The sequence below is a fragment of the Zerene cesonia genome, chromosome 19, assembly GCF_012273895.1.
Source record: "Zerene cesonia ecotype Mississippi chromosome 19, Zerene_cesonia_1.1, whole genome shotgun sequence".
NCBI lineage: Eukaryota > Metazoa > Arthropoda > Insecta > Lepidoptera > Pieridae > Zerene > Zerene cesonia.
In genome coordinates, this window is record NC_052120.1 from 3,399,720 (window position 1) to 3,418,419 (window position 18,700).

Consider the following 18,700-nt stretch of genomic DNA (forward strand, 5'->3'; position numbering starts at 1 on the left):
AGACAGCTAAAGCTTAAAACCGTTGAGATTTACTCCTCAAAGCTTCCTGTCAGTATGTACAAAGGGTACACTGCATATCTCGCCAATTTACCCGACCATGGCTTAATGACTACACATGAAACTGGACAGTTATCCTGAAAATACATCTCAATGTATAAATTGCTATAAAAACATTTACAGTTGTTAATATACTGAGGCATATATAGATTATTATTTTCCGATAATTTTTTATTCAATACAAAACAAATTCAATAATACTGTAAATATATACACATCCCATCAGGCTTCCCTATCTAAAATAAAAAGAAAAAATCATCACCATGAGACTCAAACAGTTACTTACTTATTTAATTCTTTAAATAAGAAATTTCTACGTTTTAAGGATTTACGAAGTGATACGTTCGTATTTGTTGATAGTTCGAAAATTGAGTATGTTGAAAGGCGCTAGTTCTCATCCCTTAATACTGCTCACCAGCTATCCAAGTAGAAGTCGCCAGGTTTAATTAGGTCACGACTAAAAGCAGTCGAACATGGGCCAGTAATTAAACGGCGATCGTAACAACCAAGCAATTGAAGTGAGATTTTTTAAGCCAAACGGGAATCGAACGATTACCAAATACATACGACAGAATAATCTTACTAATTCTTAGTATGAAATTCTGTACAATGGATAAAGCATTAAGATTCATCTGACGTGCGAATACTTATCTCATCATTAGTGTAATCAAAAACTTTAAAGTGTAAAGCAATGCTATTTTTGTAGACCAAATATACTAGTTTGCGTTTTGTAAAGAAAAGAAACACGTTTCGCTTTTCTTACCACCATAAAATATAGAGAGAATACAATTTATTTCGTATCTTTCAGCGTTTACAATTGACTCGGTCGACTTAGCGTTATTTTAAATTCGGTCTTGGCCAACAGAACGACCGCGAACAGTATTAGCATAAAGTTCTTTCCATTCTGTTTTTGATATTATTATACATTAATATTACTTGTTTATGACATAATAGCTGGTGTAGTTTTTTTTCTATTTTCAATGGATCAGTTCTCCCACACATTGGTTTGCTTGTATTTTTGATAATCCTACTAATATTATAAATGCGAAAGTTTGTAAGAATGTGTGTGTGTTTGTTGCTCTTTCACGCAAAAACTACTGAACGGATTTTCATGAAACTTTGCAGTAATATAGCGTTGATATCAGAATAACATAACAAGTTTTTATATTTAAAGGATTTTTTTTATAATTTAATGAAACATACAATTTAATTATATATTTTTTTAACAATGCACATTTTAGAATATTTATCGAACTTTTATGGAAATTGATACATCTGTCACTTTACGTATTGAATGTAGATAAACTTTGTCTCTTACACTAAGTAATTTGGACTAATAGTTTAAAAGTTATCACGATAAGATTGACTAAAACGGAATATCTAAAGCGCCTAAAAGGCGCGGCGCGCAGAGCGAGCGAGGGAAAAGCCGTCATCACCGAGTGCGCGACCCGACCAGACAGACACGCGAGAGCAGACATCGTTGACAGTTTTGGTCATTAAACGATTTTAGTATGACAAATTCGATTCTCAAAGCGATTTATTGTTTTCAATACGTATATCCTATCTTACTTCCTACTTAAACAATATTAATAATATTACAAATGCGACAGTTTGAAAGGAGGTGTGTGTTTGTTACTCTTTCACGCAAAACCTACAAAACCGATTACAATGAAATTTGGTACGTAGACAGCTGGACAACTGAAATAACATATAACTTTTTATCCCGATATTCCTACGGGATACGGACTTACGCAGGTATAACCGCGGGGCGCAGCTAGTTCTGCATAATAATTAACCTACACTATTACTTCTTCTAAAGATGTCAAATTATTTATTAATATTACAATTATAAAATATATTTTGCAATTAAACATTAAGGTCAGATTGTGCATTGCAGTAATATGTTTATTTATATAGTAATATACAATTGAGTATAATAATAATATAGGTATTTAAAATCCTCCTCCATTCATTTGTACATCTTGCTATTTCGAAACAACTTTAAAAACAAGCAATGCAGAACTGTGCTATCGCGAATGAAAAATAATATCTGTTAAAATGACAACTTACAAGATACACAACGACAGATAAGTCTGCTCCACTGAATTTATTATTCTTGTTTATTTCCTTAGTCGGAGCACAAGCAATTAGATGTTATAAGTGAAAAACCTACATCAAAAATAATATTACAGTTTGCTTGAATTATTTTTTGCCTCGCTTTTGCTTTTGCTTTAAAAGAAGATATAATAAATATGTAGGTACCTGCTTATTAAGCAATAAGTAGGTATATATTTGGATAATGTGCATAAGTTTACATACTAATTATTTAAAGCCATTGAATACGTGATACCTGAGTGCTAGGCTATAATAGTGCTATAGGCTATAATATTCACGAGATACGGGTGAAAATGTAATTTCCATGTACAAACTTAATTTTTATTATGTTTTCAGAAGCTTTATAGTAAGAAATTTAAGTAAATAAACATACTCAGTTTTACCTTTTCACATAGAACATTTAATGTCGACTTATGGATGAAATGGTATACAATTATCTTTGAAATCAAGATTTTAATTCTCCAACATCTATCCCAAAAAACGAGGCAATTCAGCACTGCTCTACTTATGTCGAGTTTTCGAGATACATGAGTGGATCTTTCGAGAATAACCAAAAGCTTATTACAACTGCGAGAAATCCCTGCTTTATATCTTATATTCGCTGTGGGCTGGAACAAAGAAATAATAGGATTGCCTAGTTGGCGGACTTACATTTTTGCTAAGAAGCTTGCTCGGAAAATTTTTAATATAATTTCGGTACCCATTAGAGAAGAAGCATTTCACTTTCAAAAGTTTGTTTATACGTATCTCACAAATTCATATGCGATTTGAGGTAGTTAAAAATTTAATAATAGATATTTAAATGTTATAGGTACGTTGTTTTCTGATTTTGGAAGTTTGGAAGGAAAACAACAAAACGCTATTTCTGTTATATCCTACTTCCTACTAATACTATAAATGCGAAAGTTTGGACAACTGGAATAACGTGAAGGCTACTTTCATTCCGATATTCCTACGGGATACGGACTTACGCGGGATAAGCCGCGGGGCGCAGCTAGTTTTTTAATAAAGTTCTTTTAACAAAATTTATCTTCAGAAATTTCTTTTCTGTTATTTTACCTGATGAACTTTTTTATAAAAACATCGGTAGATATACTTTTTTCTTGGAAGGAGATACTGAAAGCGATTGTTATCAGATTCAATAAGGAATTTTATTAATAACAGGATTATGATTAGTGAAATATAGATGTTGTGTACTAATAATCCGTTCGTTATTTTGTAAATTTAGAAAATAAAATATATTTTAGGTGAATATAGCATATCATTTAAATTAAATCCTATATAATATGTAGGTATACGAAGCAGGGTATCATTTAATGTTAAATTATTTGTAAGAGCATTTTTTTACGATAGTAAACTAATGATATTTTTGGTACTGTCACTACTAGAATCAGTATTAATCTCGTGTAGAGTCTGGGGGGATGGGGAGGGCGCAGATGAATTCTACACAATACGCGACTCAGTCAGTGTCACAGAGACTAGACGGAACACAGTGGAAATTAGTCGGTGGGCTACTGTCGCAGTAGGAGTTCGATATAACTCAAGGATCTTTCCCCGGGTCGCGGACGAATTGCCAGCCCCCGTGACCCCTTCACTAAAGCGGCTAGACGAAACATAGTGGGGTTTTAGTCTGTCAGAATCCAACATAAACCACGACTCTTTCCCCACGGGCCGTGGCAATCTATGAAAAAAAGCATTCTCTCCCCTAAGGCCTTGGTCATTGTACATGCATTCACCACTATAAAAACATCTATATAGGAAGAATGTCCCATGTGACGCAAATAAATTCGGGTAACTGGCAGTAAGAAGAAATATGAGGATGGAAATAAGTCATCATATGTCAAAACCTTTTGTTTTTCTTCTTAAGTTCTGTACCAATTTGCAAATTGCATCCAGGGGATTCCCCCGTGTTTGGACACAATCCCCATAGAGTAGGCACGCTCTGACACAGTGCAGTCACATGTTTTATTTTGTATTTCTCTCTCATGGCAAGCGATGAAAATTGGTTTAGTAATTTGGAGCCCGAAAACTATTGGTCATGATTATTATCGACTATAAAATAAATATCCATCTTCTAAGACAAAAATAAAGGTGTAGCAACTTTCTATATAATCTATATATACCACGTGTACAATTTATGTATCTAACAGTGCACACTAAGTCATAGCTGAGCTTGTTGTCTCAACGTCAATAACTTACGTTGTTTCTATTGACCTTAGGTACAAATATTAACTGTGTTCGGAACACGGAATTGCGTGGATAGCGCACGTGAACCCGATCCGACGGGAATTCAAAATGCAGTTGAACAATGCAGATTGCTATCTCCGTCTGATAAGGAAATAGAAGAGTTGAATGCGAAATACGGTAGTCTCCGAATGTTTTGTAATTTATTTATTTATACATTTGTATCATTAATTAATGTTAATAACAATAAGTACACAGATACACAGCTGCAATTGATAGTTATTAGTATAACATAGTTATATGAAAGGGTTAAAAAATCCAACTTCACAAACCTATTTGCACATTTATAACATTCGACTCAATTAAGAAATAAAACTAGGTCATATTTTTAAACAAAACAATGGAAAACATTCAAAGAAACGTTATATTTAACACTGACCTGCTTAATTTTATTAACATACACTTACAAACATCGTAATTACGCCTTAATCATCTATTAAAATACGCGAAAGAGCCAAGTTTTTCCGCTCAATTTTCCGAATAGAAGCAAATTGCTTAATTAGAAATGTTGTCGGGACCTACGCAAACTGGATTGCTTGTTCACGGTGCCTCGGAAAACTTATCGCTCGTCCGTGCCCTTTATCCTTTCCATTTTGAAAATATTTATTTAGCATCCTTTCCCTAAGCCTCGCGCCCAGGTGCGAGATCGCCCCAACTCAAATAGAGGGTTACCATTTAAATCAGCTCCATTTAAGTTCCCACCGTATTCATACATCAAACTCAATCAAAGTTTTACGCTTGTTTTGCCGTTGTAAATAAAGAAACTTATCAATATGAATTCGGAATATCATATTATACAAATGTATTTTTGTATTTCAAATCGAAATTGTTGCCAAAAACCCTTTGTATCAAGTATTTGTGTAGTGTCGTAAATTTCTTGCCGTTAGATATTCGTTATATACGTTTAAATGTTCACATTTGTCAATAGATAAAAGAAGAACGAACAGAAATACGTATATATATATATATATATATATATATATATATATATATATATATATATATATATATATTTCATGTCAAAACTTTCCATTTCACTGGAAAGAGCTGAAGTACTCGAAGGTAAATTTTTGTTCGTCCTAATTAAGTCACGATCGACACAGCCGGTCCTTTCCCTTTCAGGTAATCACGAATTGCGATTGGTAGACATTAATTCAAAATTCCTTCAAGGGTAGCTGACGACACCACTTGGGCACGTTTAATACGAGACTTATATACGAGCATTCCAAGTGCCCCTTAAATTCTTAAGAAAACGATGTCACATTATCTGGGTAAAAGGTATTGGGAATCTACATCTTCGGATTCAATTCATTTCTATAATTATGAGATCTGTATTCTGTTCAGTATGAAAAACCCGGTATGAGCTGGTAAAAAACCATAATTTTTATTTGCAACTTAAGGGAATGCTAATATTTTCACATTTTCAGGTTTAAAAACTCTATGAACAAAAATAATAGCAGTTAGGTGTAGTGGAATTAGCGGATAATTGTTTTTAGAGTATTATTTTAAAGATTGTGGCAGAGTTTTTCTACTTTAAGAAGCAAATATGTAGATAGTTATGTAAGGTATAAGGTTTTGGCAAAATAAAGATATGAATATTTATTCATCATCATCATCATCAGCCCATATATGTTCCAACTGCTGGGACTCAGGCCTCCTATGAGGGTATGAATATGTATGAATATTTATTATTATTATTGTATTGGCCGGTGTTTAACAAAAAAGCAACATCGAAGAAGAACTAAGTTTAAGAGACACTCACACGACACACCTTCGAAATCACATGACATCACGTTCAATTTTAAATTATTACATTTCTAACAAAATACATACTTACTTTACTTTCAAATGTTCTATTTATACATCTTACACATTTGAATCCTTATAGTGAGGTACTCGTTCTAAATTGCCCGATCAAAAGTGTGTGAACATACTGTCCATATATTTCAATTTTTAAACGATTGCGACAAAAGAGAACTACCTACCCATAATATACCAAAAAGCAGTCTTCGTTAAACGAACAGAACTACTAATTAATTGCTTCATTCCCGCAGCCACTGCATTGAAGAGGCAATCTTACGAATTCTACTTAGTTAAATAGCAATTTTTATTGGCTAGCATTTGAATGTGCCAGACTAGGAAATTCATTTCTTTTACCCGTTTATGTATATTATAATTAAACCTTTCTGCCCCTAAACAGATAATTTTCTTATTTTTAAATTACACTACACTTTAAAGAGCTTCCATTACATAAATTGTCCGTTGAACAAGAAACGAAATTTTCCTCTTTATGTCAGTAATTCTTTGAAAAATAACTTAGTGCGGAATGGGAACAGCGTCGCTTGAAAAACGAGCAGTGTTTCTGAAATTAATTGATTGGGAAATTGAATCAATTTCATTTAAGCTTCGAACTAATTAGAGGAGTGATTTGTATCGACTATGCCTCAAATACAATTATATCCATTGCAATTACAAATAGGATCATTACGAATCGAGATAACAAATTACTTTGCTTCAAATTGCCAATGAATATTAAAAAATGTGATTCATTGTAGTAAATTTTAAAAGTTTTTATTAAATATATGTTTTATAATATAAAGAATCTAAGACATCCAACCAAAGAACTGTATCAAGAGGCTGGTATCCTATCGGTGCGTCAGCTGTACATATTAGCAGTAATATTAAAATTTCATAAAATAGCTCCACACACAATTATAAAGAACGAGCGCTCACGCAGAAAACCGACGTGGGGAAAATATAGCGTTAATATGTCTTTCGGTAGCAAGGCGTTTATATTCATGGGACCATACTTATACTCAAAATTGAACAAAAAGCTCAATATCTATCCTATGACTAAGTTCCGCTGTAAAAAATTTGTTACAAATTGGCTATTTAATCTAGACTACTTAGAAACTGAAAACCTCGTTACAATAATTTCTTGATTAAACTTAAACATTAACTTACTATTAATATGAATATAATCACTCATACAAACACATACACACACACTCACACACACATACACACATTCACTCACACTCAATACTCAAAATGGCATGTAATAATTAAATATTTACTTTTTTATGTAATACGATGAAAGAGATTGAGCCTCACAACACAGGGGATCCTAGTGTGGGGTTCAATGCAATATATATATATATCTATATCATGTGAAACTTTTTGAAACAAATAAAGAATTTTTTTTTTTTTTTTATAGGCGATCATGAATCGTGCCTCTAGAATTTGTTAAGTTTTAATTTTTAGAGCCAAGATTCAATTTGCAAGGTACATATTGAATCTACGTTCGCTATCGCTAATCTATCAGACTAAATCTACGCCTCCAAGTAGGTAAGCTTACTTTATATATCACACTTAATCATTAAAATCGAAACATAAGAAATCATGACACGTTTACCATGAATATCTTATGTGTGTGGACACAAACAAAAGCATCTGGGTTCGTTCAAATACAAATACACGAAGTCAGCTGACACATTTTAAATTTTTAAACATTTAACTCAGCTAGATATGAGAACACATCCACATTGTTCAGCGTAATCCAACAAGCATTTATTAAGTGATTCACCATACGTACAAAACATACAATAATTTGTAGCAAGAAACAATAAATCTTCTTTTACGTCATAAAGCTACATGCTAGCACTAAAGTTGCGAGGAAGCTAAGCGGAAAATTGCAAAATGCGACCAACAATATGAAAGCATAGTTACCTACTTACTTTACATAAGGCAACCTATTCTATCACTATTCACGTAATTCCCAGTAAATAGCTGCACTGATTTTCATATAACATGCGATAAAACGTTTTGAATATGAGACCTAACGTTCATAACGATTTCAATTTAATAAATGCTTTTCGAATAGCTACACATTATTTTCAAAAACACAAACAAAGTTTATCTACAAAACTATAATAATATGGAGTGACATTTGAATCAGCTTTTATCATAGCACAATTTATTAATGGAACCAAAACAATCTACAAATATTAAATAAGCAGCTACATCCCTAACGAACGAATTATTAAAAATTAAACGTTATATTCATAATCTCAGATAAACTTTGAGAATAAAGATGTTCTGAAGTTCCATAAAGCCACTAAATTATCATCCATTCTGGAAACGTCGATTGCAGACATCACTTGCAAATCATCCGTGACACTATATTTAAAGCGAATTTATAAATCCTACGAACGTGAAGTGACCAGCTACTATTAATTGGTTACCGGCTAAATTCTAAAGTAAAGCAATCTATATTAAGCACCACACTGCGGTCGTTTCGACCGAGAAACTACATTAGACCGATTACGGGTTAATTAATTCTCCTATAGCTATAGATTACGTGATATGGAAGACGACGAAGAAAAACAATTACATTTATATAAAACCAGACTTTGGAAGTCTTTTAGACACACATTTATTTTAAAATTCAACACGTTAACGCGATTAGTGCGCTTAAACAAACAAACATTCAGCTTTTTATTATTATTTGTATAAGAGTATTAATATATTGTAAGAAAGAATTTAAAGAATTTTTTTTATCTTCTTTATACAAGTTGAAGAGAGCATTGTCTACTAACTAAAGGGTTTGCTGTCTTACAAAATATACAACAATAGGGATAGTAACCTTCGATCCATTTTTGATACTACCTACACCAGGCCGCGACATCGTTTAGACATGAATGACTACATTCAAACCTAAAATTGTTTCATGTTTGCATAGTATTACAATGTTTGTGTTTGCAGTATTAAAATACCTTATTAGTAATACAAATATATTATACGTACATATTAGTTTTACCTAGTTTTTACAAGGATTAATCGGGAAAAGTTTTCAAAGACGACAAACACAATCATCAGACTTCTACATCGCAAATCTAAAAATAACCGAGCTGATCATCATACAACACTTTAAAGAATCACGAAACAATACCGCCCGTAATAAAGTAACACGAAAAGGCTTTTAGAAGTATTGAGACAGATATAAATTAACTCTTAACGGAATAAAAATAGAGTGTAAAATCGATTAATGGAATATGGCAGAGAGGTTTTGTTTATAGGTTGTCATGGAGACTATTGGAGTGGACACTAAGGGCTCTCAGACGGGCAGCACATGAGCGCCGCACTCGACCCGATGAAACGCAGACCTGAATTAAAGCTAGTCTGTTCCTAGAATCAGATTGCAATTTATCTATCCCGAGTTTGTTTTAACTCAGGTATTTAATACTATATTTTCCTTAATCTCGGATATTGTATTACAAAAATAAATCTACGTGGACCGCAAATTTAAAAAGAAAATTAGTCTCAATTTTACGAAGAAATAAATATAATACAAGATAATTTGTTGGAAGGAATATAAATAAAAACCAACTGTTTTCTTCGTTGTTTTAATGAATAATGACAGATCTAAATATTGACGAAATCACACATACCAATAGATCACATGAGGTAAAAATTAATAAGGTACGTAAGTTGCTAGAAAAATAATGAAAAAAGGGATTTTAATAAACGTGTGTATAAAATGTTAGTATAATGTGTTTCTACGACATAATTAAAAATATAGTTTAATAACTAACAAAAACACTTAAAGGCAGTGACACAATAATAATAAAATTAACAATAAAACAAGATTACTAACTTAAAAATACCTATAATTTATTATTATTTATGCGATCATTGGCTGCGATTTTGGTTACGAAATTCATTAATTCAGAGAATGTATGATCAATAAAACAATAATTTAATTTGTAAATGTGGAATATGGTTTAAAATTCCTTTATATACTGACTAATAAATTTGAGTAGATAGCGAATCGTACAAATGAAATATTTGGTCTATTTTTATAATGTGAATAATAAAGTGTATACAATAGATATTAAACACGTGTGATTATGTATTCCAAAGTTAAGCCAAGTTTAAATGTATTGTTTTATTGTTCAAGAAATAGAATGTACACTTATGAATTGCTTACAGGAACTTTTTATGAAATAAATAATTCAAAAATTTTATCCAGTTGCATTTTGCAGAATTAAAATTACGCATAGACAAAATGTCAAATAATTTTAATTTTTTTATTAGTTTATCATAGAAAATACAAATATTACATATATTATCCAAGTGTTATACAATGTATGCATTAGTGTTTTTAAAAGTTAACAAATATCACCACAAACAATTCCCAAAGCAATTCATATTATACACAAAATATCCAGATCACTAATTAATATACGTGGTAAAAATTTAAAATTAGAATTAATAAATTGTATACAGAGGAATGTCATCAATAGAAATCCTAATAGATACAAGAGTATAGTCTTGTTACATATGTATAAGGTTCCCGGTAATTGATATGGCAACACAGTTCATAGATTAAGAAGTCTTAAGAGTCTAAACGCTCCACCACAAACTGGCCACTGTCGGCTGGAATACTGCAAACATTCGAATTTCAAAATTCATTAGGATGAAAAATGTAATTGCGCGTTTGCTTTACTGCTATTGGTTGCTTTATAATGCGGTTTAATTGTAACGCGCATTTTAAGTCAAACAAAACAGCGTAGTTTACATATACCTAATGCGTATCAAAAGGCTATTGCTTGTCAGTTGGTGGAAGCCAAATTTACTTAGAAGATAAGATAAAGGTAACTATGATTACTTTCGATATGAATGCTAAAATAGTCGATGTATCACGTAAGCGACAGCACTTATGAATATGCTGTTATACAGATTAATAAAACAATTACACACATTGAACACGCAGCGTCGCTTCCGTAGTACAACGATACAATAATAAAATATATTTTCGATAAGCTAGACAAGTGTTACATTAAGTATTGTTATAGAATGCTAAATCGATGCGGTAACTCGATAATTCTGAATACTAACTCGCATTATAAAAATTGCTAAGTGCCAAATTTTAACGTATACAGTCACATATTATTAGAAACTTGATATTAGAAAGTTAAGTATAAAGGTAATAAAAAATCTACTATATAAAAATAAGTCGGGTTTTCCTTCCTGACGCTATAACTCCAGAACGCACCAACCGATTTCCACGGTTTTGCATTCGTTGGAAAGGTCTTGGGCGTCGTGAGGTTTATAGCAAAGAAAATTCCGGAAAAATTTCAACAGAAAAGCGGGAAAAACGAAGCCATCTGGTGGCGAAACGGAGTTCGCCGAGTTTGCTAGTATTTAATAAATTTGTTTTGATAAAGTTCAGAAAAAAATTGCATTACATCCACAATTTATAGTATTTGCAATTGATTAGGTATTAATGTTTTAACGTAAATCTAATCAATAATAAGGTTAGAGAAAGAGTGAGCGTCGAAGATAAATAAGAATATTGAAGCGAAGCAATAATAAATTAAGAGCAATTTCAATTATCATATATGTATCCATGTCCTGACCGACGCCATTTTATTAATACTTACAAAAATAAATTTGTTCGATTATATTTATGTACGACTGTCGTTGTCAAATTGAGCCACTCGTAAGTAGCTTACGAGATAAGATATTTACCTAAACTATGAGAACTAATAAACTTTATTTTGGATCGATATTACAACAGAATATAATTCGTATTGCGCTACAAATATTATAAATTAATATTACTTTTAATACAATTATTTTCCACGATAATGAAATAAAAGAAGGAATGTAATTGGCTCAATTTGACAGCAACAGTCTTTTCCTTGTTAATACATATCATAAATAATTAAGTGCGATTAATTAAGACGAATAATATTATTTTCAAAATCATAACAAAACATAACAAGCTACAGTACATCTATACAATAAAAACCTTCACCTACTGTATAAGTCCTTACACTTATCGAACCAAGTTTGTATATCAATTACTTAATCATAGCCACATACTCAAATCTCTAGCTATTGCCTTATTTACGCCGAAGACTAGAGAAATATTTATACATGATTATATTGAAAAAATCATAAATAATGATAAAATTTAACAAAAAACACCTACGTTTACACATATTACGCCGCATCGTAAAATCATTATGCAGTACTTTTATGTAAAAATTGAAATCCTAAATTATACATGAGATTACACACCTACGATTATTACATAATTATAATTATTAAAGCAAATCTACTCTACATTCTGGGAATGTATAAATTCTACGTCTAATGTATATATACAACAAATAAATTATAAAAAATATAATATTATAATCAACACGTCGTACAATATAAGGGTATTATAACTAAATAATAAAATGTTAAAGAGATTCATTCTTTGGGAGAATTTTATCTTACCCGTTCAAGACAAAATTGGAAACATTTTTTGTTTTTTATTTATTTATCAAACTGTAAACTCACTGATTGAATACGTGTCTTTAGCAATACCTGACCGTGCCTTTCCCTACTATTTAGTATGAAGACACATATAGAAAAATAACCGGTATTTATTTATTAAAGCTAAAAAAATGATTTATGATTAATTGACAATTAGTTTAAAAAACAGTAACGACGCAAATCGAATAAAAGAATGAAACCCGGTTTGTATCGGTGATTAAAAATATAACTAATATCACGATATAGAAAAAAACTGTTTAAAAAAAATTGGGGCAATAACTTGGAAAAATTACAAAAAAAAAAAAATACCTATCAAGTGTTTTTAATTGAGAAAACATATTTATTGCCCCAGATTATCAATCCTTATTGCCATAGAATTATAAAGATTTAACTACAGCGATAGAGTTGTAAAAAAAATCCCATCTGAGTGGATTTCGATTTACTATATTTTCTACACCAGAGACATCGTTTTAATAAACAGTTGAGACAATCAACTATTAAATATCTCTCGCAGACGCTCAAAAAAGCCGCCATTCATAGGATATAAAGCTGAGCGCCAAATGTAAATTTGACATTAAATACCGCGTTGGCTTTGTCAATAGGAATTGTTTAGGGTGTATGTATTAGATATGCACGTCAATGTATTTGCAAGGAGTGTTTAAAATTCTTTATAACATAGAATTACGTTTAATGTTTGTGTATAATATAAATCGATGATGTTAATGTAGAAACAATTTTTTTATTCGATTTATTTTGTAGATAAGATGTCAAATATTTATGGATTCTTCAATTCTAACTTTGTTACCCAATGTGGAGATAGGGAATTCCAGCAATTATTAATAGTCTAAGAAACCAGTATAGAACGATCTTACTTTTAACCTAAATTCGAATTTAACAGATCTGTCCACCGATGCCTCTTATGCACCCAAAAATTAATTAATTTTAAAAAGAAACCAAAAGAGCTTTTCAATGATAACCCACATGCCGACAAAATTTCTGATCAACTATTTATCTTAAAAAAAGCCACCCCTTAATTAAGCGTTATCACCATGTGATGTTGTACACTAAACTCATACAGTTGTTTTGGCAACCTATTTGCAATATCTTTATTGATTTATTTAATTTGAAATAAAGTAAATTTTACCCATTAACAAGCTGGGTGAAGGGTTCTTAACCTGCGATCTTATAAATGACGTTCATTCATTCAATCTCACACACCCAAAACCCGTTCCAATTAATATAAATTGCCAGTTGATGTTAAAGCAGTCTTACGCGCATTATACACGTAGATTGAATACAGAATATATATCCTAGAAGGACCAACCAATTGGATCCTTGAAGTCTTTCAATAACGCAGCCATTACATTAAAGACATTCAGACCCTCGAAGGACCAATAGGCAGCATCGCAGCTATAGCACTAGCTTTAACGTCTTCGAAGGTCCAACGACTATATCGCAAAATATTGGTCCTTCGTTAACGTCTCTAACGGTTTAAACGTTCGAAGCAATAACAATAAACCGTTACAGATGATAAAAGTCTCGAAGGACCAATATGCGGTATCGTCCGCGGCGGCTCGCGGCAGGGCGGGGCGGGGCGGGGCGGGGCGGGGCGGGGCGGCTCAGAAGAGCGGCGCGAACGCGTCGGCGGCGTCCGCGTCCTCGGGCTATAGCGGCTGCGACGCCGCCTCGCCCGGCAGCGAGTGCACGCGCGCCGACAGCAGGTTGTGCAGGATGAACACCGCCGGCTTCGGGCTGCCCTCCATGTCCAGCTCCTGTTCGAATTCAAACCAATTTGTGAATCATCGCAACAAATAATTTAAAAACAAATTTATGCTATTCTTCTTAAATTACCAAATATATAAATAAACAGACTGTTTAGAAATTAACGTTTGAACGGGCACACGGAATTAAAAATCTATCAAGTTCCGATACAGTCAGAATACAAAGTAATAGCTTCAAAGGGACATTAAAAAAAATTAAGGCAAATATATATTAGTCCGCCCCGGCTTCGCCCGTGGTACATAATAGCCTTCCTCAATAAATAGGCTATCTAACACTAAAAGAATTTTTCAAATCGGACCTCAAAACAAACTCTTCAGCTTTATAATATTGGTATAAATATGTTGAAAGCGAAAACGGATCAAGAACTGTATGACGCAAGAACAGTCAAGTACCCTGTACCCACACACAGTACTCATACAAGTTGACGTACCAGCGTGTCGTCGGCGAAGTGCAGCCAGAGCGCGGCGCGGTCGTCGTCGGCGGAGGCGCGCAGCGCGTGCAGCGGGCGGCGGTACAGCGCGCGCGCGCCGCCGCGGCCCAGCGAGCCCGCCGCCTCCCACACGCACACGCCGCCCGCGCCCAGCGACAGCCGCGCGCACGCGCCGCGGTACCGACACCCTGCGCGCGCACACATTGTATCAGTACACACACTATTAACCGGAATGTATTTTAAATATATCTGCCCCTCGAAATCTTATATGTATATGCGGCACTATAAGGACATTATTTATTAAAATTTAGAAGTGAAAAGTCACTATAAAATAAAATGGCAATATAAACACACTTTAAAAGAGTACTCAGAATCGCATAGTACGCTTACAAATATGCGCTTTGTAATTGTACCAGCCACATATTACTTACGGAAAGTGAACTCGGGCTGCGCGCGCACCGCGTGGTGCGCCCCGTCGACCAGCGCGCCCGCCACCGCCGCCAGGTCGTGCGGCGTGTCGGCGCGCAGGGAGCGCACGACCAGGCCGGCCACGGTGCCGGCGCGCACGCCCAGCGCCGCCGCGCCCGCGCCGCCGCGCCGCCACCACGCCAGCCGGGTCGCGGCCAGGCCGAAGCACTCGCTCGGCGCGCACCACGCCTCCGCCGACCAGGGCGCTGCTTCGTATAGTCTGTAATTTGTGCTTGAGTTAGACGGGTTCTCGCTAGATGTTTACAACTACACACAGCAAAATCTATTTATTTTCAATCAAGTGCAACATGTTTACAATGAGAAAAGATCACTGACCGTTGAATTAAATTTTCGATCCGATCTTCAATGATTATTAACATGCCTAATAACAATTTTCATACATAGCAGAAGAAATTATACCTCAATTCCCGATCCGTGATTGCAACGAAGGTCGGTACCCAGCCTTCGGCCTCGTCCGATTCATCCGAACCAGCAGACGCGCCAACCTGCATAGAAAATTATAATAGTACCGCTGCTATTACATAAAAATCTTTTAATTTATCGTAAATACGCCAAAAATATGATATAACTTGATGAAATATTAAAAAAAAATTTAGTTAATTAAAAATAGTTATTCTAACTTAGAATTATGATTGGCAATAGTTGCAGTATAATTATTGTAATGTAATTATAGGAAGCCAATTTTCAATTGTTATGTTATTACTATGAACTGGCAGATAACATTACGTGAAGCAAGTAATTCAATTCTTTTGGTGAGTGGCAATTTTGTTTATGCACAATTCTGCCAATGTCACGTTCGGAAGATAATACACATTCAGAAACAAAGGAAAAGTTAAATTAAAATACCGATGGTCAAGCAAGTATATTGTTATTATGATAGCAAACATAACCCTATTATAGCGTAAAAATAAACGAAGTGAATCCATCTCACATGTTCACTGGGCGGGCGGCGGGCGAGCCAGCCCGCGTGGCGCACGTCGCCCATGAGCGGGCGCAGGCGCGGGCGCGCGCGCGCCAGCGCGGCCCGGCACGCGCGCCGCGCCGCCGCGTGCAGCGCGCGGTGCCACCCCGCCGCCGTGTTGCCGCACGCCGCGCGCAACGCCAGCGCGTGCACGCCGTCCGGCGAGTAGATCTCTATTGTTCTCTCCTCTGCACCATGCATGATTATGTTACAACTTTGTTGTATGATAAGCGTTACATCGAAAAAATTATTTCTTATTTTTAGTGTCATTTAATTACTATAGCTGTTGTTAATATACATAACATTTTTTTATACTTATGTTATAGAGAGGAATTATTTACTGGTAAATATGTTTCTATTTTTTGACACTACAAATACTGGACCAATTTCAAAAATAGTTTCAAAAATAGTTGCATCTTCAGTGAGAAACATAGGCTATAATATACATATTCCGCATATGTAATAATTCATACTTTACAAACGTTACCCTGTTCAGGGTTGAATAGATGGGTGTATTCATAATTAACGATCACTATATACAATCAAAATTTACCTGGATCATGATGTCGTAGATTCTTTGCCACACAAGCCATTAAGAGCGGCACATATCTTGTGTCGGCGCGGCGTCGTCGCGGCGAGGGCGGGGAAGGTGGAGCCTCTACCATGTACCCTCGCTGCAGTTCCCAACCGACCTCACTTATAATGGAGGCCTTCCGGAAGTATGGTGTTACTTCTCTCAGATATTTTACTAAAAATAAATGAAATGTGTACCGTCAATTCCTTGTATATAATACATAAAGTGGCAATTACAGGACTCATATGGACATGGTACACAATCTGAAATTATTAATTGGGTGTGGTTGACAAAATCCTAAACTATGATGGATATAGAACAATTCTTAAAGAATTTACCCGGCCCAGTTTGATAAAAAATGCTGAAAAAAAGGATATCCCATATTATTACATCAATTGATGGTGTCTCTAATAAGGGGTAAATCCTGGAAAGTTAAAACATAGTGCAAACTTAAAGAAATAACTGAACTCAGAGAAACATAAAATAATTTCATATTTGTCTCGCATCCCATACACAAAATCATATGGTGTAATCATCACACACATCACACTTTATCATAATAAGGTCAAAACATTGAAGCAATTAAATTTGCTCATTACTCATAATAGATGTTAAGTGATGAAACAGGGGTCAAATTAGAGCAGGCAGAACAAATTAAACTAGAAAAAGACTAGACTGAGGATTTTTAATGATTTATTATATGCCATTATTAACTTAATATTACCCTATCCAGGAATTAAGAAAGTAATAAACTACTTTTAACTGTAAATAAAGTTCATGATTTTAAGATAAGAAAAATCACTCACAAATAATTTTATTAGTAGTGTAAATTGAGCCAACACTATTAAATCATCACAATTACCTTCCAACTGGACCATTTTTCCAGCCCTTTTAAGAGCTTTCACAGCTTCTTCATGGGTTGCATCCTTCAAATCTTCCCCATTAACAGATAATATTGCATCACCAACATACAATTGTTCAGTTAGGTCTGCTGCCATGCCCTTAAATATTTTAGATATTAAAATGGGCATATTGTTTTCTATACCGCCTTTTATCGATATGCCAAGACCATTGTTGTCAGATTTAACTACTTGTACCACGCGCTTCTGGTTAGCGATAGCCTCCGGGACTTCTGTGAAATCGCTGTTGGGCGTTTCAACATTATTGTTGTTTAGAGTACCATTTAAAGTAGTAGTTGCATCGTATCCGTCGTCTAAACAAACGCTAAGATAGTCGTCCTCTAGGGAACAGTGGACGCGATACCACACACCCCGAACCAGGGTTTCCAGTAGTCCCGATCGTACGCAGGTTGCATTTGGACTTTCACTGCCACCACTAGATCCCCCGTTTTCCACCATAGTTCCTTTTTATTAATGTCTGGCTTATTTATGTAAACACTTACAATTAAAATTATATTTTAAGTATAAAACAGTATGTGATCTACATCAAACCATTTTTATGTTAACACTGTAAATCAAAGTTGACTATACAACATATAATATTAATGATATTAGATATAATCACGTAATATCCTAATCCTAAATAAATACACGATAATTTACACAATCAATATTACAACATAATTTTGACATTTCATATCATTCATTCTTTGAATACTACCATAGATTATACACTAATATACTGAATACTACAGTTTATACAGGTTATGGATAAAACTGTATCACAGACTAAATATATACTAGTTACTCTGAACTAC

The 18,700-nt window shown here is 34.1% G+C and overlaps 1 protein-coding gene across 1 annotated transcript; it reads right to left on the reverse strand.

Annotated features, from left to right (window-relative positions):
* Nucleotides 1–11,831: 11,831 nt before the first annotated feature.
* On the reverse strand, nt 11,832–18,574 carry LOC119834668 (beta-1-syntrophin). The gene is made up of 7 exons (XM_038359099.1): nt 17,846–18,574; nt 16,963–17,157; nt 16,380–16,597; nt 15,848–15,933; nt 15,391–15,647; nt 14,960–15,147; nt 11,832–14,519 (listed from the first exon to the last, which is right to left on the reverse strand). The coding sequence occupies exons 1-7, from the start codon at nt 18,339–18,341 to the stop codon at nt 14,412–14,414; spliced, it is 1,548 nt and encodes a 515-aa protein (XP_038215027.1). The 5' UTR covers nt 18,342–18,574; the 3' UTR covers nt 11,832–14,411.
* Between the last annotated feature and the right edge of the window lie 126 nt (nt 18,575–18,700).

Coding starts and splice junctions, on each gene's coding strand:
- LOC119834668 (XM_038359099.1), bottom strand. CDS start 18,341: ATGGTGGAAAACGGGGGATCTAGTGGTGGCAGTGAAAGTCCAAATGCA. Junction 17,158..17,845: donor AAAAATGGTCCAGTTGGAAG/GTAATTGTGATG, acceptor ATTTATTTTTAG/TAAAATATCTGAGAGAAGTA. Junction 15,648..15,847: donor ATCACGGATCGGGAATTGAG/GTATAATTTCTT, acceptor CACAAATTACAG/ACTATACGAAGCAGCGCCCT.